The 26,343-nt window shown below is 42.5% G+C and overlaps 1 protein-coding gene across 1 annotated transcript in view; it reads left to right on the forward strand.

Annotated features, from left to right (window-relative positions):
• LOC147669001 (disintegrin and metalloproteinase domain-containing protein 9-like) overlaps positions 1-26,343 on the forward strand; it is a gene marked incomplete at its 3' end in the record, with an annotated part of 870,311 nt that overhangs the window by 11,829 nt on the left and 832,139 nt on the right. The window contains exon 4 of the mRNA XM_086948294.1: positions 297-516. Within this exon, the coding sequence (XP_086804420.1) occupies positions 297-516 (220 nt within the window). The remainder of the gene's footprint in view (positions 1-296; positions 517-26,343) is intronic.

A 26,343-nucleotide genomic window follows, 5' to 3' on the forward strand; every position in this document is an offset into this window, starting at 1 on the left:
GATGGACTGTCATGTAATAGTGAGGTTTGGATCCTTGCCTTGGAGATCATAAACAAGCGCCCTTAAATACCAATTTGTTTTATTATTGAGCCCACCCAGCCCCCCAACACACTCTAAACATATGCTCCGTCTAAATTAAAGCATTAGAATCTCACAAAGTAATCACTCAGAATGATATGAGACACCTTCTTGAACTTTAATCAAGAGATGAAAAGAATTTGTAAGTCTCAGTGCTGGAAAAAGAAAGAAAGCAGATACCTCCATTGTCTCACCCTAGTGTTTCTTCTTTCTTTCAGGGGAGTAATCCACATTGGGGAGCAGGGCTTTGGGATTGAACCGATGGAGAAGTCAACACTAGGTGAGCATCTTCTGTACAAGCTCGAGGATGTACAGAAGGAGCCCGCTGTATGTGGGGTGATGAATTCTGATGACGGATGGCAGCAGGACACTGTGAATAGCTTCTTCCAAGAAATAAACAGTTCTTATACTGGCTTCAACACACAGCATCTATATAGGGTATGTGATATCAGAGCTGGGAGTCAGCCTTGTGCATTCCAATGAAGATGTCTAATTAACTAATCAAGAATGGCAAATATGTGTGTGAGAAATGAATGAATAATGAAAGAATTCACTAAGGAATTATTGCTTGCATAAATAAACTCAGTATTAAATGTTCTTTTTTAAAAGTTATCAAATATTTATATATTTTTACCCTGTTTTATCTGGCGGCTGGCAGGTCAGCTCACTCAACTCTCCAAATCAGAAATTGCACTTCGTCATCTGCCTGATTAGATCAACCAGGCAGGCAGCCACTTTTGGTCAGGTCTGTGAGAAGTAGCACATGCTGCCACTTTGGTTTGAGAAGAGCCAATAAAGAATTAGATCTTTATTTATCTTGGTTTACGAGTATTTTATCACCAACCTCTCCAGATCACTAGGCAGCCTTTATATGTTTTACCGTCCTTAGTTCAAACCTTTGTCCGGTGTCCAAGCTAAACACCACTATGTTCACCCTTTTGGAGTCTGATATAGCCCAGAGAGCCATTCCTTCATCTATATCAACTACTTACCTCACTGTTCTTCTTGCTAATGATTTTGTAAAATTGGTAAGTTCCACTTAGGTCATGTATCCCGGTATACATCCCTGTTTTTCGCTCAAGTGACAATCTTTGTACCCGAGCAATTGTTGACCATAGTACCTTGACTCGTGTTCAGAAATTATCTATTATTAGGATTGCTGTAAAGTGCTTTTCAGACATTATTTGCAGACGTTACCAAGTCCTGTCTTCTGATCGTCAGTGAAGAGTATGCATTAAAATTCTGTTAATTCACCTACATAAATGTTTTCTTTGTAAGTTTAGTCATGCCGCTGCCTATACTGTGTATGTACATATTGCTTGTAAGTAAAACTTGTCTAATTGCAAATATTTGTGAATTGTTTGTTAGCACACATAGGTAAACATCTCCTGCTGCCAGCCACTTAATCAGCTTATAATTGGCTATTAATTATACATGTCGGACATCTCTTGATTGTCTATCCGGCCTCCACTCGCTCTGTCCATTACTGTAACTTAATGGTACAAGATAGCTTATCTAATCTATCTGCTCTTATATTATTCTCCTCACATCGGTGGTAGCTCGCTGTACAGTTAATATTATCATTTTCCAATAATGTTGCCACCTTTCTCTGTTTTAACCCTCCATTACATCATGGCAGCTATTAATTAAAAAAAAGATATTCATCCTAAAATACATATACATGGCATGGAGTAATAAATTGCTGTGCTTGTGTACCTCTCCGGTCAAACTTGGTAAATTGTAACCTTAACACTCATGATCCTTTTAAGGTCTCTCTTGAACTAAGATACCTTTTTTGCATTGAATGCTGTAAATCTCACATAAAACATGATATGTTTTGTCCTCATAATGCAGTCACTTTTGTTAATGCTACTGAGACATTGCCACATTCTCCCTCATTTTAGTGTATTATCTTTTATGCTAAGCAATTGTCCAACAGACTACGTTTTTCTGCAGTTAGTCCTCTTGAATCTTCCTTCCCTGGACCCTAGAAGTCAGGGACAGCCACTTCTCACATCACTCAATTTTAACAATTCTGAAAGTCATCTGCCCCAGCTCAGTACTGCATGATCTGTACGATTGAAACAAAGCGCCCAATGCGATGTTGTGGACAGTGTTGTCCGTAAGAATAGATGAAGCAATGTGTCCCTAAAGACAAACTTCAGAACAGCATTTCAAATACAGTCAATAAATAGGAGTAACTCAAAAAGGGAGTTTTAGATCAGTCAGTTAGAAAAAATTTAAGTTTATTAAAATATAAAAGTGCAATACAGAAACCAAAAATATAGTTGGGTTCAATAAATCATTCAAAAAGTTCAGAAACAAAATTGCTGTTATGGCTTTTAGATTTAACAATGAGCAAGTTTGGAAAATAGACTAAGTCCAGAATGTGTAGCAAATCAATATAAAATCAATTATCAATTTGCCTTTATTAATTGAGTTTTAAAGAGAGTTTATTGGATATGAATATGAGACATAACAGTATTAATATACAATCTATATCTATACTACTATTATAAAGGAAGAACTTTGAACCTTTGAGGCGGGTAAACTCGGGAACTACAGCGCCAATCCACACACCCGATACATCGTTGAAATTGTCAGGGTGTGCAGATGGACATAGGCTATATAAATTAAAAAAATATAAGTTATTTAAAAAATTTACGAGAAAAAAAAAGTAGTCCCATGGAAGTAGCGCCGGCCGCAACGTGCGTGCTGACATCAGGAGCGCGGGGAGGAGCGGCGTCCAGGAGCGGCAGACATGAGCGCGGGGAGGAGTGGCGGACAGGCGGGGAGGAGCGGTGAGGAGAGGCGGACAGGCTGAGAGGAGCAGAGAGGAGCGGCGGACAGGTGAACTCAGGAGCGCGGGGAGGTGCGGCGGATGAGGTTAGGCTCCGGGGGACCCACGGACAATGTCGGGGCGGGCGGGTGCCCTGAAGCCAAGGTCGGGACGGGCTGCTACTCCGGGGGACCCACGGACAATGTCGGGGCGGGCGGGGGCTCTGAAGCCTGATTGCTCCCGGACAAGGTCGGGACGGGCTGCTAGTATATAAATATAATGTAAAGCAAATATTTCATATAGGAGAAGGAACAAGAGAGGGGAGGGGGAAGAAGGGGAGGGTGAAGGGTATATCAAATGTTATAACTGGTTTTATGACTGAAATACAACAAGTGAATTACATTAATTCCTAAAAATAGAAACTTATGTTATGATCAAGATAGAAATAGATTAAATAACATATAACAATCATTAACTTCAAGGAGGCTTCGGTAATTCTTCGTTGCGAGGGTTATGCAAAGATAGGGCAGATGTGTTTAGGAAAGTAGTAATAGGTAACCACAATAAATCTCGTTTAATAGCAAGTGTAATTGGATGAACATAAGCCCTATCCAATCTATGGGTTTAACAAATTCCATACCACCAGGCTTGAAAGGAAACGTTTGAAGCATTCTTCCATGACTTAGGGATTTGTTGAAATGCTACAGCTAAGAGTAAATCAACAATGGAGGAGTTCGTATTGGAGAAAGACCATACTTCTGAGATGCTACCTAGAAAAATATGGACAAAAGAATGTGGGTGAGAAAATTTTTGTTAATATGTTTAAGATCTGCTACAGGGGCCGTACAAAACCAACAGTTAGAGGGGGTAGTAGAGTCTATGTCATGCACTTTAGCTGGAGTGATCAGTAGTCTATTATATATGAAAAATAAAGTTTGTGTAGTGTTCGCTGCTCTAGAAGACTCCCTTATTTTAGTCCAAATTTTGTCCCATGTTAAAATAGGAAAACATTTGCCTAAATCAGATTCCCAATTGCATTCTACTGTAGGTTTATCATGAGTAATAGAGGTGTCTCTTAATTTCTTATAAATTTGAGATGCAGAGGAGGAAGAGCGTAAAAATGGGAGTGAGATAGGAGAAGATTTGGTATGTTTAGAGGTGGGTGTGAAAAGATTATAGGAAATTTGAGCGGCTGTAGTCAATGAGACATATTTGGAATATTAGGAAAGATGTAGAGAATAACGAGTCTGAATTACAGAGAAGGGGATACAAGTATTATCTTGAAAAATCTAACCAATCTTTCCAAAAAAGGGTTTTATTTTTTATTTTAATATAATTATTATACCAAATAGAGGATTGTAGCAATCGGGTACGATCATCTAGGCCATCAAATATGAGAGGCTGAAAGACGTTATGGGCATTCTTAAGAATGGGGAGAGATAACCTAGCTGGAGTATGAAATAAGGACAAGAATTCTTCAAAGGTGAATGGATGAAAGAGGAAGGATTCAATTTCTACTCATAAAGGTTGAGAGTTAGAAATAGCCATATTTTCAGAAAACAGAGAAGAAGAATGTTTGAGAAAAAATGAGGTATGATATGAAGAGAAATCAGGAAAATTTACTCCACCCATATGTTTAGGTTCTTTAAGCTTGGAAAAGGACATCCTAGCTTGTTTGTTTTGCTATAAAAATGTTGATAAAATGCAATAAATATTTTTTATAACAGGATGAGGGGATATTGATTGGGAGATTAGATAAGAAAAATACAATTATTGGAACTAGTATCATTTTTATAGAATCTAATCTTGCCCACCAAGATGAAAATAAGGGGTGCCAGTGTGTTGTGGAAGTAGACAAAGTAATTTGTAAATTCATTAAATTTAATGCAACAGTATCTTTATTAGACTGTGTGAACCATAAGCCTAGGTATTTGATCTTAGTTGGGCTCCAGTGGAAAGCGGAAGATAGGAAATCAGCATGGAAATAGGGCTTTTTCAGATGAAGAATTTCACATTCATCAACATTGAGTTTGTATCCTGAAACTAAAGCAAAATCTGAAACTTGTGATAGAAAAGTTGGAACGGAAATTTGAGGGTTGGAAATAAATAGAAGAATATCATCAGCATATGCTGAGAGTTTTAAATGTTTATCGCCACACGGAACTCCAGTGATAGCATTATTCAAGTGAACCTTTGTTAGAAAGGGCTCTAATGCCACAATAAATAAAAGTGGAGAAATTGGACAACCTTGTCAGACTCCTCTGTAGAGAGGAAAAGAGGAAGATACAAGGCCATTAGCTAGAATAAAGGATCTAGGAAAAGAATGGAGTAATGAGACATAAGAAAGAAATTTGGGGCCCAAACCAAACCAGTGTTGAAAAAATAAATTGCCAATTAACTCTATCAAAAGCTTTTTCAGCATCCAGTGCAATGACCGCCAAAGATTGTTTATGAGATTGGGATTTACTGAGGACATTAAAAAAGAGTCTGGTGTTATCAGATAAGTGCTGGCCTTTAATAAAACCGCATTGTTCTTTGCCAATTAGCTGTGGTAAAATATTATCTAAACGGAGAGCAAGAATATTCGCAAAGATCATATAATCCAAATTGATCAAAGAAATGGGTCTATAATTCTTACACATTGTATAGTCTTTACTTTCTTTAGTAAGAAGACAGATCAAGGCTTCTTGAAAGGAACCCTCTGAATTCTGGGAGGATATTAAGAATAAAAATAACTGGTGTAATTTGGGAATGAGGAGATTAGAAAAACATGTGTAAAATTCTATGGTGAAGCCATCAGGCCCAGGAGCTTTTCATTTTTTAAGCACTTGTATGGATTTAAGAATGTCAGTAGGTTGTATATCAGATTCTAAGGAGGAAAAATCTATATCCAGAGAGAAGGGAAGGGGAATGGAAGATAAGTATTGTGAAATGTCAGTCGGTTGGGGGGAGAATTCAGGCGTATAAAGTGTTTGATAGAAGTTAGTGAATTCTAAAAGTATATCCTCATCTTTATGGACTGTAGTATTAGCGGAAGTTACAATAGATTCAATTTTTGTGCGTTCCTTTTTAATCTTAAGATAATTAGCAAGAAGATTGCCTGCTTTATCTTGTGCGCTATAGTATTTAGCACTAGACTTAAGTAAGAACAGATTTGCAGAATCAAAGTTTATGAAAAGAGAGTTTAGCTTTAATAAGTTCATTTAAATCAGATTGGTTCTGTGTTAAATAATAAGTATGTTCCAATTTTTTTATTTGTGTGCTGAGTAACTGTATGGCATGAGAGGATGCTAGTTGTTTTTGGGCTACGAATGAAATAATGAAGTGTCTAGAGGAAGCTTTAAAGGTATCCCAAATGAGTTGAGGGGATATCTGAGGGGATTCATTTTCCGCAAAAAATGTGGTTGCAAATTCAAGAAAGGCTGAGGTAAATTTAGAATCTAATAGAAGGGAATTATTGAATCTCCATCGCCTGATACCTGTGGTGGGAGGGAGCAAATCCAAACTTAAAGAAACTGGAGCTTGTCAGAGATTAAACTAGAGCCTATGTCAAGTGGGAAATATGTTGAGTTAGGGCTTTGGAAATAAAAAAAGAATCTATCCGGGATTGAGAGGAATGAACAGGTGAATAATACGTATATTCTTGTAACGTAGGATTACAGAGTCTCCAGGAATCTACAAGAGACCTTTGAGAGATAGTAGAAGTAAATCGAGTGTGCATTGAAGAAGGTGAGAATCTAGATTTAGATCGTCTATCTAAAAACGGGTCCATAATCATGTTACAGTCACCACCCAAAATTAAATAGTCGTCAGTGTATTGCATCAAAGAGGAGAGAATTTGGGGCCAGAATACTTTATCTTGGTTAGTGGGAGCTTAGATATTGAAAATGGTTAAAGGAATCTTATTAATCAGTAAAGAGACTACAACCCATCTATCTTCAGAATCGTTATCCTGACTAATGAGTTGGACATCCAATCGTTTATGACAGAGAATAGCAACACCATTACGTTTCCCTGAACCTGGTGATGCAAAAATATGGACTACCCAGTGACGTCGTAATTTGGTTATCTCAGTATCTGTTACATGAATTTCTTGCAGTAAAGCAATATCTCCTTTTAGATTAGCAATATGTGATAAAACTCGCTGACGTTTCATGGGAGACCCCAAACCTTTAACATTCCAAGATAAGATATTTAACAACATCTTAAAGTATACATTACATCCAAAAGTACGATAAAAACAGTTATAGATAAATATGAATAACATTGCAACATTTGTGCAATGATTACCTTAAAGAACTGTCATGGAAAAATGGAAGATATAGAAAAAGAAAAAAAGGAAGTAGGAAAAGGAAAGAAAATGAAATGTAATAAGAGATGCAGTGAATTAGAAAGGTAGCGGAAAAACCAGTGAGTGAAATGAAATAAGGAATTAGAGGGAGACAGGGAAAGAAAGAGGTGAAACAAGTGCAAAAGGGAGTATAGGATAAACAGATAAGATAAGTGCAGAAGAAAGAGAAGGAGTGAAAAAATAATAAAAGAATGTACCACAAAATGACACGGAAACATGGGGATGGTGGAACCATACCTGGAAAATGGGACATCCATGCAGGAAACTCCAAGATGACACGGAAAAGGAAGACAACGTCCAGGCGAAGATGGGATCACAGAATCAAGGACCATAATGAACTGCACCGAATAGAAGAAAAGAAAAACTGATTACAAAAAATTTAACAAACACATAATAATAACGTACAATACATTAAGGGATGTGAAGAACTTAGTCATGTCAGAACAACAAAATTTCAAAAAATAGCTTCAAAACATCGAAGTGCGAGGAATTTCCATGTTATCATCTTTCCAAGAGTCCAAGAAATGCTGCAGGCGTGCCGGACCCTCATTGGTAGTGGTTTTATTGTTAAAAGTCACTTTCATAAGACAGGGATGAAACAGGCCATATCGAGCATTGAGGTTGCGAAGCGTCGGTCTCATGTCCAAGAATTTCTTCCGTCGTCAGCAGTTGCTTTTGCATAGTCTTGAGCAAAAAAGAGATTATTTCCTTGCCAAGATAATTTTCCTCTACTTAAGTAAATCTGTGTACTCTAAAAAATATAGAATGATGCCTCTTGGTTTAACGTTGGAAGACGTAAATTTTGAGATTTGACCCAAACGATGAGCTCTTTGGATGTTTAATTTTGTAGATTCAGGAAGTTCCAAAAGAGTTGGGAGAAACGATTGAAAGAAGGAAATAGGATCTGAACCTTTAATTCCTTCCACAAGACCATAATGCATAAGTTGTTATGCCTATTGCAGTTTTCAAAATTTTCAACCTGTTGTTTTAGGTGGGAAACCTCTAATTGCAAAGGAGGGATCTGGTTGGTTACATCTTGGATAGTGTCAACACGTTGAGTCAAATGGAAAGTTTGTTGTTCCATTTGGGACCATTTGTCCTCAAGAGTTTGGAGACGGTTATTTGCTTCCTCCATGAGAGATTTGAGAGCGCGGATTTCTTGAAGAAGCAACTCCATAGACAGTGACATTGTAGAGTTAGTAGGTGATGGAGAATCTTTTTTAACACGTTTGGTAGAAACTGTAGTTGAAGTAGAGGGAACTTTAGATAGCTGCTTGGAATTACCACGAGGAATGGCAGATGATGTAGTACTTGTATGAGTGTGAGCAGGTTCCGATTCATCCATATTCTCTTGCAATACACTAAAGGGGTTATAATCAGTCACTGAAGTTTTGTCAACAAGATTAGAACCATTGCGAGAGGAGCATGCTTTTGCCATGACACACCACGTTATTGTTTGCAGGTTCTAAGGAAAACAGAGAAGTGAACTGAGGAAAACCCTTGTTAAAAAAAACTTGAGGAAAAAACAAAGAGAACCGTTAGTGTGTTCGAAGGTGTGTATTAATGAAGAAATGAGGAGGAAATTACTTCAATGAAGCATCCCTTTAGGAGAATCTCCTAGATGCTATGTGCAAAGCAGGTAGAGAGTCATATAAGCAGCAAAAAGAACATTGTGAGCAGGCAGCATGAGAAAAACAGTCAAGAGTAAAAAATATGAGGACAATGAATCTGGCAGCTCCACAACAACATGACAGCTGCAGAAAAGTGAGTGCGATCAAAGAAGCATTAAAAAACTGCAAAAACGCTCACCTTAAGTGTTGAAAAGTTGTTCTGAACATAGTGCTGGGTTTTATGTCATCCTGTTGGTGTCTGCAAGGTCTTGGAATGTGCCAAGAAAGCCAGGACCTACAAGTACATGATACATGGTCAAAAAAGCCTTGGCTACAATGACTTGGCAGAGCTCCCGCGCGAGAAAACAAAAGGGCAGAGAAGCTCTCAAGAGACAGACCGAGCGTCAGACACTTAAAATGGCGTTCGTTAAATGCTGAAGAGAAACTGCACCAGCATAGAAGGGGACAACCGGTTCACCCCGAGACGCTCTTAAAGCTTGCAAAATGAGCCGCGAGTCTTCTTGTCTTGGTTGCTGCAAAGTTGGAAGTCCGACGTCGTGAAGTGCCGCCTGGAGATCTCCTGTTTCCGAACACCGACACAGAGCTCTACATGAAGGCGGCCATCTTCCGTGGCGCCGAAGCCATGCCCCCCCAATTTACCTTTATTATGATATGGAACTCCTACTGAGGTCCACTTAATCAAAACAAATGATAAAGCAACAATGCATTATACATCTAACAATTAAAAAGATATTAAAACCACCAATCTGTTGCAACCATCATGTGAGAATGACAGTAACTATTCATTATAAAGTGACAACGTGCATAGCACTATAATACATCATATTTTGATTAACGTTACACTAAAGGCATTTTATGTTCACTTATTCTCAAAAAACAACAGAGAACCAGATAAGGCATTTTAAGAGCTCATTCAAAAACTTCATATTCAAACCTTTATAAAGTGCAAGATGTGTGGTGCAATATGCAAAGTGCAAATAATACATAATACAATCTTATAAATACAACCTAAAAAATGGCAGCATACCTACACAAAATAAGAATGTACCAATATTGCATGTCAAAGAGTAGCAACAGATGCCCTAATAAATATTAAATCAAGATTTAAAAATTTGTAAATCTTATTACAAGGCATTTCATTAACCCCTTCGATGCTAATGACGGAACGGTTCCGTCATCAGCGTCGGTTGGGCTGTGTTGATGACGGAACCGTTCCGTCATGACCACACCCGTTTTTCGAATCTTCAGCACAGCGCGAAAATTCGCGCTGCGCTGAAGAGGTTAAGAGGGGACCAAACAAATTTACGGGCCTCCCTGGCAGAGTGGACATTAGATTTACTAGTGTTCAAAATTGGCCGTGTGGCCTAAAAAGTAGAGAGGAGTTTTCAGAGAGAATTGCACAAGATATCCCACAGTCCAAAATGTGGACAATCCTATATCATCAAGATAACGATTCTGATTGATGACACCATGTCATAGATTTAAGGCATGAACCTAATATCATTAATCTGAGTATGAGAGAGGCAAACAATGCTGATAATGGTACAATAGGAAAAGATTTAGACAATGTCAACAGGCTTATTACAATGAAACAACAAAAAAGCTATTGTCGAGAGTTTGGTTAAAAAAGCATATACAAATTGTAATTATATATTACAGCTGTATAGTCCCTTTGTATGCTTTTAATACATTGAAATCATGAATACACATTAATTAATAATCAGTACACAATATATAAAAAGATATAAAACAAATTGTAAAACAAGAATCAAGGAAACAAATGTCGACGCGGCGTTTGGTTTTTAGGAATACAAGCACCTTCTTCAGGACAGTTTTAAATTGAAAAACACAAAATTACCACACAATAATAATCACAGTATTTCATTATACAGCATGTTTAAGGATTTACATCAATATTTTCATCACTATTCATTTTGCCAAACCTCTTCATCATAAAGCATCTTTATTTCTATATAGTAAGTGATACAATTAAACATTATTGCATCTGGTCACCTTATTCTCTCTCCCTGTCATTGCTGGTGTCACCTTATTATTTAAGTTTATGACCATCCACTTAGTTCTACTGAATAGTCTACCAGAAAGAATACCGGTAGTACATTTTTTTTATTTTTAAAAAATATGAAGTTATGTTATGTTATGTTATGTTATTTATTTGTTAAAGCGCAAACAGCTGCCCCAGCAACGGAGCGTCCCGGCGCTGACCTAACCAGTACCTGAGGGGAGGGGGGGAACCAACAGAGGAATTAGATGACAGAGAAGAGATGGGTTTTGAGTTCCTTTCGGAAAGCGATCAGATTGGTTTGGGTACGGATGTGCGGAGGTAGGGCGTTCCATAGCTTAGCCCCTAAGACTTTGAAGGAACGTCCACCCTGTCTACAGAGCTTAGTTCGGGGGACCATCACGAGGTGTTGTCCCAGTGAGCGCAGGTTGCGCTGGGTCGTGTATGGTACCAGAAGCGGGCGCAGGAGTTCAGGACAATCAGAGTTGAGAATTTTAAAAGCCATGGTCAGGGTTTTGAAATGGATCCGAGATTCAATTGGCAGCCAGTGCAAATTGCGGATGGTGGCTCTGGCAGAGCACCTACGTGGGAGACCAACCACTGCTCTGGCGGCCGAGTTCTGGATATGTTGCAGTCTTGCTAGTTCAGCTTTGTTTGCCCCTAAGAGTAAGACATTGGCATAATCCAGCCGGGCAAGAATCATAGATTGTATAATGAGTTGGCGGGTTTTGGAGTCAAAGAATCCAAGTATGGGGTTGAGGCTCCTCATGAGACCCACACACGTAGCTGCCACTTTCTTCGTGTGGGACTGAAAGTTAAGTGAGGGGTCGAGCCAGACACCTAGGTTTTTGACGACATCTTTTGGCACGGGGGTGGGGCCAAGCACAGGGGGCCACCAATGATGGTTCCAAAGGGTGGGGTTTTTTCCCAGGAGGAGGACCTCCGTTTTCCCGGCATTTAGCTGCAAGCAGTTGAGTGTCATCCACTGTGCGACTGCTGCGAGGCCATCTCTGAATTTGGTTGCCGAAGGTGATGGACCTTCTGAGAGTGTGATGACCAGCTGTGTGTCGTCAGCGTATGACACCAGCGTAAGGTCCCACTCTTTTGCCACCACTGCGAGAGGCTGAACGTATAGGTTAAAAAGGGATGGGCTAAGCGCCGATCCCTGGGGGACCCCTTGCCCGATGGGATGGGGTTGAGAGATGTGGGGTGGGGCTGAAACTCGAAAGGATCTGTCTTTTAAGAAGGACTGGAACCATTCAAGGGCTAATTCGCCAATCCCAATGGCCTCAAGTCGTTTCAGCAAGATGTTGTGTGAGACCGTGTCAAAGGCCGCGCTGAGATCCAACAGGATCAGCGCGGCACTTTGACCGGCGTCTAGGATACCTCGAAGGTGCTCCGTAGTGGTCAGCAGAGCCGACTCAGTGCTGTGACCTGGCCTGAAGCCGTTTTGGGAAGGGTCCAAGACATGGTTTTGCTGCATGTGATGGGATAATATTTTGTTGACATGAGCTTCAGCCAGTTTTGACGTCCAGGGGAGCAGTGAAATAGGCCGGAAATTTTCTGGTTTATTGGGGTCCAATGTGGGTTTTTTGATGATGGGTGAAACCCAAGCAGATTTCCAACAGGTGGGGACCACCGCTGAGGAAAAGGAGAGATTGAGTAGTTTGGCAAGCGGGGGAGGAAGAAGTCAAGTGATTCCAAGAATTTGGACGGTCGCATAGGGTCTGCTGGGGAACCGGACTTGACCTGTCTACACAGTTTAGAAAGGTCGTCAAGGGATATGTCGGGTATTCTTAACAGTTTTGATGTCTCAGCCGTCAAATGGGGGGTGTTAGTGGGCGTAGCATAGTCTAGTGGAAAGGACGCGTAGATCTTCCTCACCTTTTCAGTAAAAAAGGTGGCAAGGTCCTGGCCTTGTTTCAGGGAGGTGATGCAGGAGCCTGGATTGGGGATTTTCTGGAGATTTTGGACTAAGTTGAAGATGGTTTTGGTGGGATTGGAGCTGCGTTCGATTTCCTTTGCGTAGAAGGAGGCTCGAGTAGTGCGAATCGCCTTGTGGTAGGTGCGAAGTTTAGATAGGTAAAGGGTTTTGTTAATGTCCAAGTAGTTTTTCCTCCACTCGCGTTCGGCTTTTTTGCACTCTTTCCGTAATGTTTTGAGTGAGTCATTGTACCATGGGTTGGAGGGGGAACTTCGGGTTTTAGTCCATTTGAGCGGAATTAAGGCGTCAAGCCCTGTGACTATCCATTCGTGGAAGGCGGCGTATACTGTATTAATATCCCTATTCTCATCGGGGAGGTGGAATTCTCCTAGGTGGTTGATGAGGTCTCCGGAGATGAGTTTGTGCCATGGTCGTTTGTGGCTGGAGTTGGCCGCGACTTTGGGGGGCGTTATTTTTGCCATAATGGTTAATTTAACAAGAAAGTGATCAGTCCAGCCCATGGGTTCAGGGGGATCAGCCGTGACTTCCGATAAATTAGAGAAAACGGGATCTAGTATGTGCCCAGCAATGTGGGTGGGGGAATGAACCAAGGGGTTTAACTGCAAGGCCGTGATGTCGGCTAGCAGGTTTTTGATAATGGGGTCAGTGGTGGAGTCGAAGTGGAGATTGAGATCACCCAAGATGGTGAAGTTGGGGGAAGAGACTGCCAAGGTGTGAGCAAGTTCCAAAAGCTCCTCGATAAATCTGGCGGAGGGGCCTGGAGGCCGATAGATGTAAAGGCCAGAGAGAGTGAATTGCGGGCAAGTGGCAATCTTGAAGCGTGCGCATTCGCAGCCCCAGATTTCTTCTTTGGTGAAGGAGCTGTTGTATGTTGTTCGGTATACAACGGCTATTCCACCGCCCCTAGAATCTCTGTTAACCAGTTTCATGGAGAAACCGTTAGGCAGCGTGAGATTTAAAATGCTGGTTTGGTCGTTATGGAGCCAGGTTTCACATATGAACAGAATATCTGGGTTTTCGTCCGTAATGAGAGTGTTGACTTCCGCATGGTGCTTTACGAGAGATCTGACATTCAGTTGCAGAACCCGGAGGGAAGGCAGCTTAGGTATTGCTGCTGTACCACTTACCAGGCTGGGCAGGGGCGTAGCAAAATTGCATGACTCACAATGAAGTGCAGTTTGTCCGAGGCGACCTTCGGGCTTGTTGCATCTAGTTTTGACATTTAATGAAAGGAGATGGTCTCTGTCATATCTGATTCGAAGTGGGGGATTTTGTGCAGGGGGACTGGCGAGAGGCGATGTCTTGGCGATGACGGGCGCAGACGGGCTTGCCTTAGGCGCGCCCCCGGCGCGCAAACGGCGCTCCCGCTGCGCTCGTCCGCTGCGCTTCCTGTACGTGCACATTTATCCCGAAAAAAGAGTGGGTGTGGCCTCACCGGGGGCGTGTAAGGAAACCTCAAGCCCAGGAGCAGAAATAACAACAACAAGTAAGCACAGACAGTTTTAAAATCACGGTAGTGCAAATAGGTAATTTTTAAAATACATCCAAATTGTATCTCCCGGCTTCCGCCTCAGGAGAGCTAACTAGACGCCGGCTCGTGGGTCAGCGCGACGCTATCTAGTGCCGAAAAGGGGCGTGGCTTGTTGTGGGGGCGTGGCCTATCGCCTCGAGGGTGAAGGCGTCACTGTAGTGACCCTCCCTGCAACAGCACTGAGACCGCTGTGTAAGGAAACCTCAAGCCCAGGAGCAGAAATAACAACAACAAGTAAGCACAGACAGTTTTAAAATCACGGTAGTGCAAATAGGTAATTTTTAAAATACATCCAAATTGTATCTCCCGGCTTCCGCCTCAGGAGAGCTAACTAGACGCCGGCTCGTGGGTCAGCGCGACGCTATATAGTGCCGAAAAGGGGCGTGGCTTGTTGTGGGGGCGTGGCCTATCGCCTCGAGGGTGAAGGCGTCGCTGTAGTGACCCTCCCTGCAACAGCACTGAGACCGCTGTGTAAGGAAACCTCAAGCCCAGGAGCAGAAATAACAACAACAAGTAAGCACAGACAGTTTTAAAATCACGGTAGTGCAAATAGGTAATTTTTAAAATACATCCAAATTGTATCTCCCGGCTTCCGCCTCAGGAGAGCTAACTAGACGCCGGCTCGTGGGTCAGCGCGACGCTATATAGTGCCGAAAAGGGGCGTGGCTTGTTGTGGGGGCGTGGCCTATCGCCTCGAGGGTGAAGGCGTCGCTGTAGTGACCCTCCCTGCAACAGCACTGAGACCGCTGTGTAAGGAAACCTCAAGCCCAGGAGCAGAAATAACAACAACAAGTAAGCACAGACAGTTTTAAAATCACGGTAGTGCAAATAGGTAATTTTTAAAATACATCCAAGTTGTATCTCCCGGCTTCCGCCTCAGGAGAGCTAACTAGACGTAATAGAACATACCCCCAAATTTATAACAAAATATCTTATACTCCGTACTGTTACGGAGTTGTTGATGTCTCTGGATCCCTTTGTGGATATATATGGATCAGCAGGCGTCCCACTTATTCCTCTTTGTAGGTACGTGTTTGGTTAACTGTTAGACAGAAGTGATGTCATTTAATTATATTATTGTTTTTTTAAAAACTTCACCAGGCACTAGTGCCACTGTTAGTTTTGCAACTATACCTTTGGTTAAGAATTATTGATGGTGTATTCACTGTCCAGGGGAGCCACCGATCTAGATGAGATACTTCTCAATCGTATTTCTAAAAAGGGGTGGTTGAATAGATTAATTGATGTCTATCCCCTCTAATATTTTCTGTGAAAACATAGTGATTGGATATGAAACTCACCAATAAGAAAGGAAATCGCTGTAGCCGTAGACCTTCTTCCACTACGTCTATTAGCATATAAATCTTGGGGATTGACCTCCCGTATTTATGCGATATAGGTCCCACTCTGTGAAGAATAATTATTGTCACTGTTACTCCCAATTCGGGATGTAATAAGGGAAATGTATTTATATTATCAATATCCTTAGTAGTCTTATGTACTCTCTTTTGATAATTCCTTTCTGAGTGTAGCATGGACTATATTCATGCTGGCGTGATATCTCATTATCTCTACAAGATCATTATTTTATGAGTCTATCAATATTGCTAAATTTGGGGGGAGGAGCCAAGCTGGCGACCGAGATGGCTGCATAGACGCTCGGCTCCGTGAGCCTTCTCACCCCGCGCATACATCCTGGCAACTATCCTGAGCCGTAACGGCATATTTAAGTAGGCGAAGGAAAACTTTCACTGACCGTTTGCTCCTGAGGCTTTTACGTGCGGCAGACCCGTGGAAATGTCCCCGACTGTTTTGCGGCCTTCACAGAGCTGGGACCTGGGTGTCGAGTGAGAGGAGCAGCCGGCCGCGACTGCGACAACAGCGGCCACTGGTGGAGGTGAGGAGTCGGCCGGAGGGCACCGGAGATCTGATGGGCCGATGGCGACAGTGACGACCCAGTCCATCTAGCGGAGTGCCTCGTGGGATGTGCAGTAAAGCAGGGTCGAGGGGAGTGCACGATACTTGGCCCCCTTCCAGTGTTGTGTCCGGGCATAACTAATGACTTCTCCCGGAATGGGCGGGCGGCTCCCAGGGAGCGGCGGAGATTTTGTTTAGTCTTTTGGTGGCCCTTCGCTGGGAAGCCTGCCTTGACTTTCTGGGTCCTCGCCGTGAATCCTGTTGCGCCCTGGTGTGGGGCCCGGTCCCGAGGTGAGGTGGAGAAGGACGAGGCCGGATCAGCTAAGATGGCGGCTGGCACCCTCTTACGCAGACCACATCCAGGCAGAGAAGCTGCTGTGCGGGAGAGTCCTGGGGTCTGGCGACACGAGAAAGAGCCCACGTCCAAAGATATACTGGCTGCGCTAACAACCCTGCATACGACCCTGATCTGTGACGCCCGGGATCTGGGAAGAAGGATGGCCGCCATTGTTGTCCCACCGTTCCACACGGGCATAATTCGATCTCAAGGAAGCGCCGATGTGCCCGCCTCTGCGTCAGTGATGAGTTCTCCAGCTACGCCTATGTTCGTGGAGACGCTGGAAGACCCGGTTCATGAGATCGCCTTGGACAGATCTGTTGTACATGTGAGTGACTCGTCGGGGCACATATCTAATCAGCGGCTGGGGAAACAATGCCGATCTATGGTTTGGGCTGCCCCGGCGACGTTTCAGCGCTTGCCGGATGGTGTGACTCTCTTTCCCTGGCTGGTGAGACTGTGTTCGGACTGGAGGATGTTTTCGGGGTCGATACTGACACAGACGGATTTCCGCCATACATATTTGGCTGGGTTTTGGTGGCTGAAGTCCCATGGAGTAACAACACTGCCCGGTCCGCCCGGATCACTTGGACCCTCCACGCTGCTCTGTATGCCGATTGATAAGTGGACATATGTTGGTACTACTGATAGAAAAGGCCAGGGGTGAGACCGTCTAGGACTTAGTGGACTTATTGTTGGCTGACGGTGATTTGGGGGACACTCGGCGGGGATGTTATTGATTGTGCTATCGGAGGTTAATGTTTTCCATGGCTATTCTGATCTTGCTTTTAGGATGTTTACTGTGCGCGGTGGTGGTGGGGGGCCGGGTGGCCAGATCGATGGCCCTCCTTCGCATTTTCTTTTTCTATATTTCGGGTCTCTTATTTAGGGCGACAGGCACGCTGCTGGGGGGGGGGTAGGCTGTAGCCTTCTGTAGGGGTGCAGGGTGGGGGGTAGGGGGATGGGGTTTGTTAATTTGTCTTTTCTTTGTTTCTATGGCCCTTTGTCTTTCTTCCTTTTTGGTGTCGTCATTTTTCATGTTTCCTACAGTATGTTTTGTTTTGAGCGGTGGGGTGCAGCTTTGCTACGGAACGTGTTTGTTTTTACATTTATCCTGATTCGTATGCCTTACCCCCAGTACTTCAAACGTATTTGCACTATTTGCGGATTTACTGCTTCATGCTTGCTATTGTAGGACCATGTATAACCTTATGGCACTGATTCTGAGTTTTTCTTTATTGTAAAATGAACCTTCTCGAATCCTGAATCTTGATCAGTACGCTTGAATACAAGTTATATCCTGGACACTTATTAGACCCCGATTTTCGGGCTGCTGTATTTTCCCACATTGATTTGCTGTACTTACGACTTGACTAGCGGCCGGCCGGGGTGGTTGTAGGCCCATGCTTGTATTTGCTTGAAGTAACAATAAAGGTTCTCAAAAAAAAAATGAAAAAAAATAAAAAATATTGCTAAATTTTGCGTTTTAGCCTTGATGTTGGAGGCGCTCATCTGCTCTCTATTTATTGAAATGCAGGACTGTAAATTCATTGCTCAGCGCGATCATGCTGATGATCTCTGAACAACATAGCGATCAATATCATGATTACTCAAAATGTTACTATGTGCTACTATTGCGTAGCTATTTATTAACATATGGTAAGTCTAGGGCGAACACTGACAAATGTTTTTAGGGCAAATGTACTGCTGTATTTAAAGTTGTGTTGTTGGAATTTTTGTTTATTTTGTTGGTGCTCCAAAGGTGGCGTTGAGAGTCCTACGACGTCAAAGATACAGTAACTAAACGTGAGGCTAGTGGATCACTGGCTCCATCCCTTTAGGCACACACTCATGTCTCCTTACTAGAAAAAGACTTCCACACTGGTTTTGTAAATTAGTTCATTCTCATATTATTTATTCATATGTTCATTCCTCGTGGTTTTCATTCATTGATAATTGCTTCTTGTACATATATATAACCTCAGGCAATGTCTTATCAACAAATCCAATGCATTTCGGGCATTATTGGATGCCCTTCGTCAGGGAACAGACACTAAAAAAATGTACATAAACAAAACGTTAGGAAACCTATTGTGTCTCTCATATAACAAAATTCACGAAAGGGTTGTAAAATGAGAAGCTGGGGAGTGTCAACGTTAGTGTGGCACCTTACACAACCCATGGGCCCGTGAGTTTCAAAGGAAAACATAAGTAAATTAAGAAAACCGTGTCACTTAAAAGCCTATCATCACTTGTTGCCTGGTGATACTTTGGGCTGAGTGAAATCTAAAGCAAACGGAGAGAGCCGTCGTGTCAATATCAATAAACTATTCCTCCTGAATTTAAGCGCTAGGAGATTTAGTGGATTGTTGGATTTAACTAACCTTGAAGCTGAAGAATTGTGGTTTGGTGCGATTTAAAATCCGCTGGCTCCTTACGAACGCCGGCATAGAGCGAGGCTAGCCGCGCTTTTAAAATTTGAACAGGGTTGCGATCACGTGATCAATAGACTAGAGGACAGACTATGGTTTGTGGTGTCCCAATGGTGATGGGACCCCGTAAAAATGTGTAATATGTGGGGTCTCTCAATAAATATGAGATTATTATGAGTGCGACAAATATGCTGGCGTGAAGAAAAAAAAAATTGGGAGTGGCATGCATTATAAAGATTCGAACTCATGTATTGGGTATACAGGTGACCGGCAAGATCCGTCTGGGTTAAAGAGCTGCTAGATATCTGTCGGGACACTTTTGCTTATGATCACATTGTGTTGGCGAGATCAGCTCGAATACATACAAACATAAAAAACGTGATAAAGTAAATATCATATTGAAGTGAATCTGTATGAACGGTCACAGTTACTACATTATAGTCCATTGAGCATTCCTTATAGGTAACATGACATTTCGATTCTATCGTTTAAGCCAAACGGCTTCTGGGTAGAGAGTCTCTGTATCCAAAAGTTTTCTCTTCCGAGTAAATGTTTCGTATTGACCCTTCCTTCTGTTTTACAAACAGTTTCCAGGATGATGAATTTAAGTTGGGAGATATTATGTTGCTCTTCCACGAAGTGGGCAGACAAAGATGATTTCATATTCTTTAGGCGAATATTCGATTTGTGTTCAGTTAGTCTCACCTTCATACGTCGTTCCGTTTTACCCACGTATAGTTTCCTACATGGGCATTTTATTGCATATATCAGGTTGCTTGAGTCACATGTGGCGTTCACTTTAAGTTTGATTTCCTGTCCCTTCATAGGGTAGTTGATCTTGTTCCCCTTGATTACACTGTTACAGTTTCCACAATTTAAACATGGTTTGGTTCCTGAATAGTTGACTTTTAACATGGGTTTATTTTGTAGGATTTCACCCAAGTTACGCGCTCTGGTGAATGCAAATATAGGCGGAAGGTTGAAAATCTGTTTGAAATCCGGTTCTAGGTTCAAGAGTGCCCAATGCTTCAGGATCGTTGTTTTGAATTTCCCACTGGAGGTGGAGAAGTTTGAGACTACCACAGCACGGGTCTGGTCTTTCTTAACTGTTGGTGATAATAGTTTTGTCCTCATTATATTTGGGATCCTTTCTTTAGATTCTTCAATTGTGGATTGAGGGTACCCTCTGTTGAGGAATTTTTTTGCTGTTTCATTGATCCTTTGGTCCACTATGTTTGGGTCTGAGGTAATCCTTTTCACACGTGCCATCTGTGAAAACGGTAGGTTCCTCTTTAGGTTTGGTTCATGGAAGCTAGTAAAGTGTAACATATTGTTTCTGTCTGTAGTTTTTACGAACAAGTCTGTGGTAAATCCTTCCGGAGTTAAGGAGACTTTGACGTCTAGAAAGTTAACTGAAGTTTCAGATATCTCCCAGGTTAATTGTATACGCTCATCTACTTGGTTGAATTTTGTGAGAGCCATTTGTAGCTCCTCCTTAGAGTTTGTCCAGATGATGAATATGTCATCAATGTATCTGATGATAAGTTTCAGGTTGTCTGTCCATTCTCTCTTAGCAAAGATGTGCATGTTCTCATACCATTGCATAAAGATATTGGCGTATACCGGCGGCGCCGAGTTGCCCATCGCCTTTCCAGTTAGTTGTTGATACCATTTGTCTTGATATTTGAAGTAGCTTTGGTAAAGTGTGAAGAGCATGAGTTCCATCAGGAATGTTTGGAAACGAGGATCCAGTTCTGTGTTGAGTAATGCCTCCTCAATGGCTTCTATACCCAGCGCATGGGGTATGCTGGTGTATAATGAGCGGACCTCCGCTGTACATAGTATAAGTTGTTCTTGCGGTTCAAAAGTTACCTCCTGTACTTTGAGCAAAAATTGTGTGGTGTCCTTAATGTATGTTTTCATAGCTTGCACTGTTGGTTGGAGATACTTATCCAGAAGTTGTCCAATCGGCTCGTGGAGGCTACCACAAGTCGAAACAATTGGTCTCATCGGGGGGTCCATGATGTTTTTGTGTATTTTAGGTACCATTCGCAAAGTAGGGCTCCTCGGATTGGGCTTGATTAAAAAGTTCTTTGTTCTGTCTGTAATGATGCCCTGTTCGTGGGCCTTTTCAACAATGTTGAGTAGGTTTTTAGTGAATTCTGATGTGGGGTTATTGTCCAACTTCATATATGTGTTGGTGTCTGCGATGTGTTCCATCACCTTCGCTTCATACATACAGTTATTCATAATCACTAAAGCTCCGCCTTTGTCAGCCTTTGTGCAGATAATGTTTTCATTGGCCGCTAGCTTGCGTAAGGTATCTAGATCCTTTTGGGTTACGTTTATATTCTTGGCCTTTGTGTGTTTGATCTTCATAAGGTCCTGTTTGACCAATTTTTCGAATATGTCGAGTGTTTTGTGGCTAACAGGTGCTTGAAAACTGCTGTGTGCACGTAAACCTAGTAGTTGATCTTTCTCTTCCTTCGGTTGTTCTGGAAGTACGTTGTCAAAGAAATGTCGTAAGCGTAGTTTTCGCATGAGCTTGAAGAAGCTCACTTCTAGTTCCAAGTTGTCAGTGGTCGTCGTAGGTACAAATGATGTTCCCTTTTGTAGGAGTCGCTGCTCATTAGGTTTAAGATGGTAATCACTTATGTTAATCACAAGTTGTTCTGGATTCAATTCCTTTTCCCTTTCTTCTCCTTGTCCTTGTTGGTTCCTGTCACACTCCTCGTGTTGGGTGGCTCTCTGTTCTTTTCCTTTCCTTTTTCCTCTCCGGGGTCTCCTTTTTGTGATTGGCCTTGGTCTAAGAAAGGATTGGTTTCGGTTGGTATGCTCGTGGTAGGTTGTTCTGCTGGGGTGGTGTCTGGCATTTTTCTCATGGGTTGAGCTTTCCGTGGTCTTTGGTTGGTATCACTGCCTGTTGATGATGTGTCCGTGTTTGAATTATATGGGCGGTTCCTTCTTTTTTGGGCATAGATTTCGGCCCATGTGTAAACTTCTCCTAGTCTGCAATCAAGGGTGTCCCTCTTGAATTTTCGGATTTTACGCTCATTTATTTCCCTAGTGTGCTTATCCATTTGTGATTGAATATCTTCTAGAGTTGTTTTTAATTCCTCTTCTGTCATCATTTTAGCTAGCTCAGTTGACACCTCATTTATTTCTGTAGCCAGATCATCCAGTATTCCGGATAGTTCTTCGATGATTAATAGGATTAGATCCAGCGAACATTTGTTGAGTATTTCAAACCACCGTTCCTGGAATTTTTTGGAATGTTTACAAAGGGATGGTTTGAGAGTGATCCTTAGGCCCCTTGGTATGCGTAAGTTGCGATGATATTTTATGAGAGTGCTCGCATGGAGCTGTTGGTTGATTTTTCTTTTTGTAAGATACAGTAGTTGTCTTATATTTTGCTCTTTGGACCTGCTTGTAGTTTCCTGTGCTAGTTCTTCCCTGATCAAGGAATATATTTGGTCTGCTTCGTCTGCTTTAAAGGCAAAGGTGGAGGCTCTGGCCTCCGTACTTTTGGAGATCTCCTCATAGTTACTCATTTTGGTTTATTTGATGGTTTTTTGCGGGCACAAGTCCTAAATAAAGAAGTGGGGGGACGCTCAGAGACAGGAAGTGACGTCACGACAGGAAGTGACGTCACGGAAGGTAAAAACCTAGAAGTGGGGGGACGCTCAAATACGCGAAGTGACGTCACGACCGGAAGTGACGTCACGAAAGGTAAAAAAACACTCGATCTACACTTTGTGGTCCTCTGCTGTTGTTTTGCTTTTATGGTGTATGTGTTTTCAGAGGTTATTAAAGGGGTCTTCTTTCGCTTAAATAACGACCCTGTCTGGCCATTGCATCTTTCTTTTGACTGTTAAGACGGCGACAGAGCATCCGGTGGCCTAGTTTTCCGTCTCATACCAGATGCCAAGCATAAGCATGGCTGTCTGTACCGACCTTGTTATGGGGGCTTGGCCGTCCCTGATGCAGAGAGGCCCGGTATTTTCAACACCCTGTAAGAGTATAGGAGCGGTGCACCCGAAGGCTACCTCACAGAGAATCCCCAGGGCCATTTGCTGCAGCACACAGGAGTTGACAGACCGGCGTGGCACCTTCCCAAGCAGAACGTCACGAAGCACTTGCCACAGACACGCACAACTGGCGGCCGAGAGCCTCCCATCAGAGCAGTAAACCTCTGCAGGACTGACTTGGGAGATCGACGGGGCGGCCGGCCGTGAGGGCGAATACCGCTATAATTTAAAGCCCAGCTTTTGCGCAGGGGGGACGGCGTCCACCCGGTAAGACCCCTTAAAATAAGTGGGGGGATGCCGTCCACCCGCGTGGTACCCCGACTCGAGCCCTGGGTAGTAATTACTTGATATCAAGGTTGCCGGTTTCACTATTGTACAGGAAGTGATATCTTCAATAATGTGCTGGGCAAAAAAACCTTTACATAAAAATGTCGCATATCGACATACGATAAAAATGGCTTGTTATCAAGGGTGCCGGTTGCACCATTGGACCCGTCTTGCGCTTGTATTTAATTACGGGAACTTAATTACATTTGGGCATCAGTAAGTCCTGCTGATTGGTCATATTTGGATGCTGCTATATAGAGACCGAGTTCTGTGGTGCAGTACGGATTTATACAGGTCGAACCACAGCAATCTCGCTGATTTCCATTTTTGATCTCATTATTTTTGTGGTGCATTATAGGTTACATAGATCTTGTAATAAATCTCTATCTAGTAGAGCGAGTATACTATATATGGCCATAATCCTATTTAAGGGAGTCCATATTTGCCACCCAGGAGCTACCAAGTTCTGACATATTCTTCTGGCGTGTGGGGTAGAAAGAAGAATAGAGGTGGGATCTATGGGAAAAATTCAGACTGCCTGTTGTTATCGCTTTACTGTACAACGCGTTCCTAGTCCTCTCTACTGTTTAGACCACATCTGTCGCTGTTTAGTGAGAGGACTTTTCACACACAGGAAAATGGGAAAGGATAGGACCTCCCAAACGATATCTGCTAACAAAAAGTATCCTGTCCAGAAAGAACAATAATATGGAGTATGGGCACAGTTCCTAAGCAAAGGAGTTATGGTATGCTTCAACGACTAAAGGGCTACCTGGACTGTATGGTGGGTTCTCCAAAGAGTTCCCTGAAACACGGTGGAGCCCACCATGGCCTTTAGGAGCCAGGGTGAACCTGATAATGAAGCATGACACTATTAAAGTGTGTGAGGGTCACTATACAAAAAGATATTGCTCCTAGTAGTGATTGAAGCATACCATTACTCCTCTGATTGAGAACTGTGGCCCTACCCAATATTCTAGTTCTTTCTGGACAGGATACTTTTTGTTAGCATTAGATTTGATAAACATAGGCCGTAAAAAATGAAGACGAGCTTTGTGCAACACACGGCACACAAATAGTATGTGGTTAAAATCCTGGACGTATAGCTGGCACAGCTCACATCTTCTATTCTTTTTGAAGGATTTTGCCCCAAATGCCAGTAATCAAACGTAAAGGGAGCAAATCCAATCGTAGCAGTAGGATGAACCTTTTGATCCCATTGGACAGAATCCGTACTAGATTGGCTAAGCTTTATTTCCCTTGATTGTTCTCACACACCGCCTGCTGTTGCAGATTAAACTGTCTCAGGGAAATGTCTCTGGCTAAACTCATTTTGGACATAGAGCCCTTTATTAGGCTCTTCAAAGTAGACTTGTGCATAAAAGAATCAATATTCAAATGAAGCCCAAACATTTCATTAGCCTGCTCAAAGACCCAACGAACGTGCACCGTCTTTCAACAAGGAGAACATTTCAACCCTAAAAGTTGCCTTTAATGTCCCCTCCACTCCATCTAGGAGAGCTTTCCCCACCTCAATACAGCTGCCAGGGAAAAGGAGTATGAGGATAGTAAACCAAGCTCGGGGTGCATAAGATGGGGGATGCAAGAGTATTCAAATTGCACTTTTGACGAAGAATTTGGCCTTCAGTCCCTTCAAAAGAATGCTAATAACTCAAATCCAACACATCACAAGCATAGCACAAAGAGGAGGAGATTTTGGCCCTGTAAACAGAATATACATGCCCAAAATGCCATCCCCCACAAATTGTATAAAGTCTATACAGGACATTAGCCTGAGAGAGGGCTGTGCTCACAGAGAAAACCTTTCAGTAAGAAAGATACAAGTTCACTGTTTTAAGTTTATCTGTACCCAAATACCATTGAAACTCCTTCGAAGTCTTAACCCATTCTTACGGAAGATCAGAACTTTGCTTTTAGAAATATGTATCTTCAAAAATTGGGATTCAGCATACTTTGCCAGAGCTTCTAGGTGACGTGGCAGACCAACATGCATTATGTCTAAAATAGCTACATCATTGGCATACAATAAGGAGCCAATGGATATTGTGCCATTTCTAGGGGGGTGTCACCCAAATATATAAGAAAACAAAGGGGGAGCCAACAGACAGCCTTGCTGAAGACCATTATGTGTTTTGACCTTACCGGATGAACCCTGCATCCCTCCCATCAGAATTTGACACTATCTACCCGAGTGTAACTCCATAATTTACAAGAGGTGGTGTGGACTAACCAGAAAGAGAAGCATCCTCCACAGCGTTTGGCAATCGACTCTATCAAACGCTGTGAAGAAATCAGAGAATATATATATTGACATACCTCAAGAAAAGGTGTATTTATCTAGTGTACTGTGATTACTCCTAAAATCGGCTTATTCAGGTGGAATGATGTTCTTATCTTGAACCCATTGCTGTAAATGAAAGAAAATGCTCTTGGCAGATAATTTGCCAGAAGCATCCAGCCAGGCTATCTGTCTAAAACTTGCTGGGGAGAACTTAGGGTCCTTCTTATACAGCCGGACAGTAGCACTACCCTTGACTAGGGGATTTTCCCTGAACAATAGCAATAATTGAACAGCGGAGCAAGGAAAGATTCCCAAGCTACAGCCTCCTTTTTGATAACCGCCAACAGAACCTCTTCAGGCTCCAAGGCACCAGAAGTTGTGCCATTCTCTTTAAACCCCACTATCTCATTCACAGTAGGTGCACCATACATCAAGTATGAAACCTCATCCACACCAATAGTCACGGGAAAGGCTAACCTCGTATTAATTGCATACAACTTGGAAATATAATCCACACAAACATTTTAAGGAATCTGGATTGCCTGTGCCTTTTTACAGGAGTCACAGCATTCGGCGACAGACATCATACTTCCTGGTGTCTTTAGCCCTTGCAGCCTCTCTATAGGCTAGATGTAGGTGGCTAAATACCAGTCGGTAACGCCAAA

The sequence above is a fragment of the Lissotriton vulgaris genome, unplaced genomic scaffold (genome assembly GCF_964263255.1).
Source record: "Lissotriton vulgaris unplaced genomic scaffold, aLisVul1.2 SCAFFOLD_840, whole genome shotgun sequence".
NCBI classification, from domain to species: Eukaryota; Metazoa; Chordata; class Amphibia; order Caudata; family Salamandridae; genus Lissotriton; species Lissotriton vulgaris.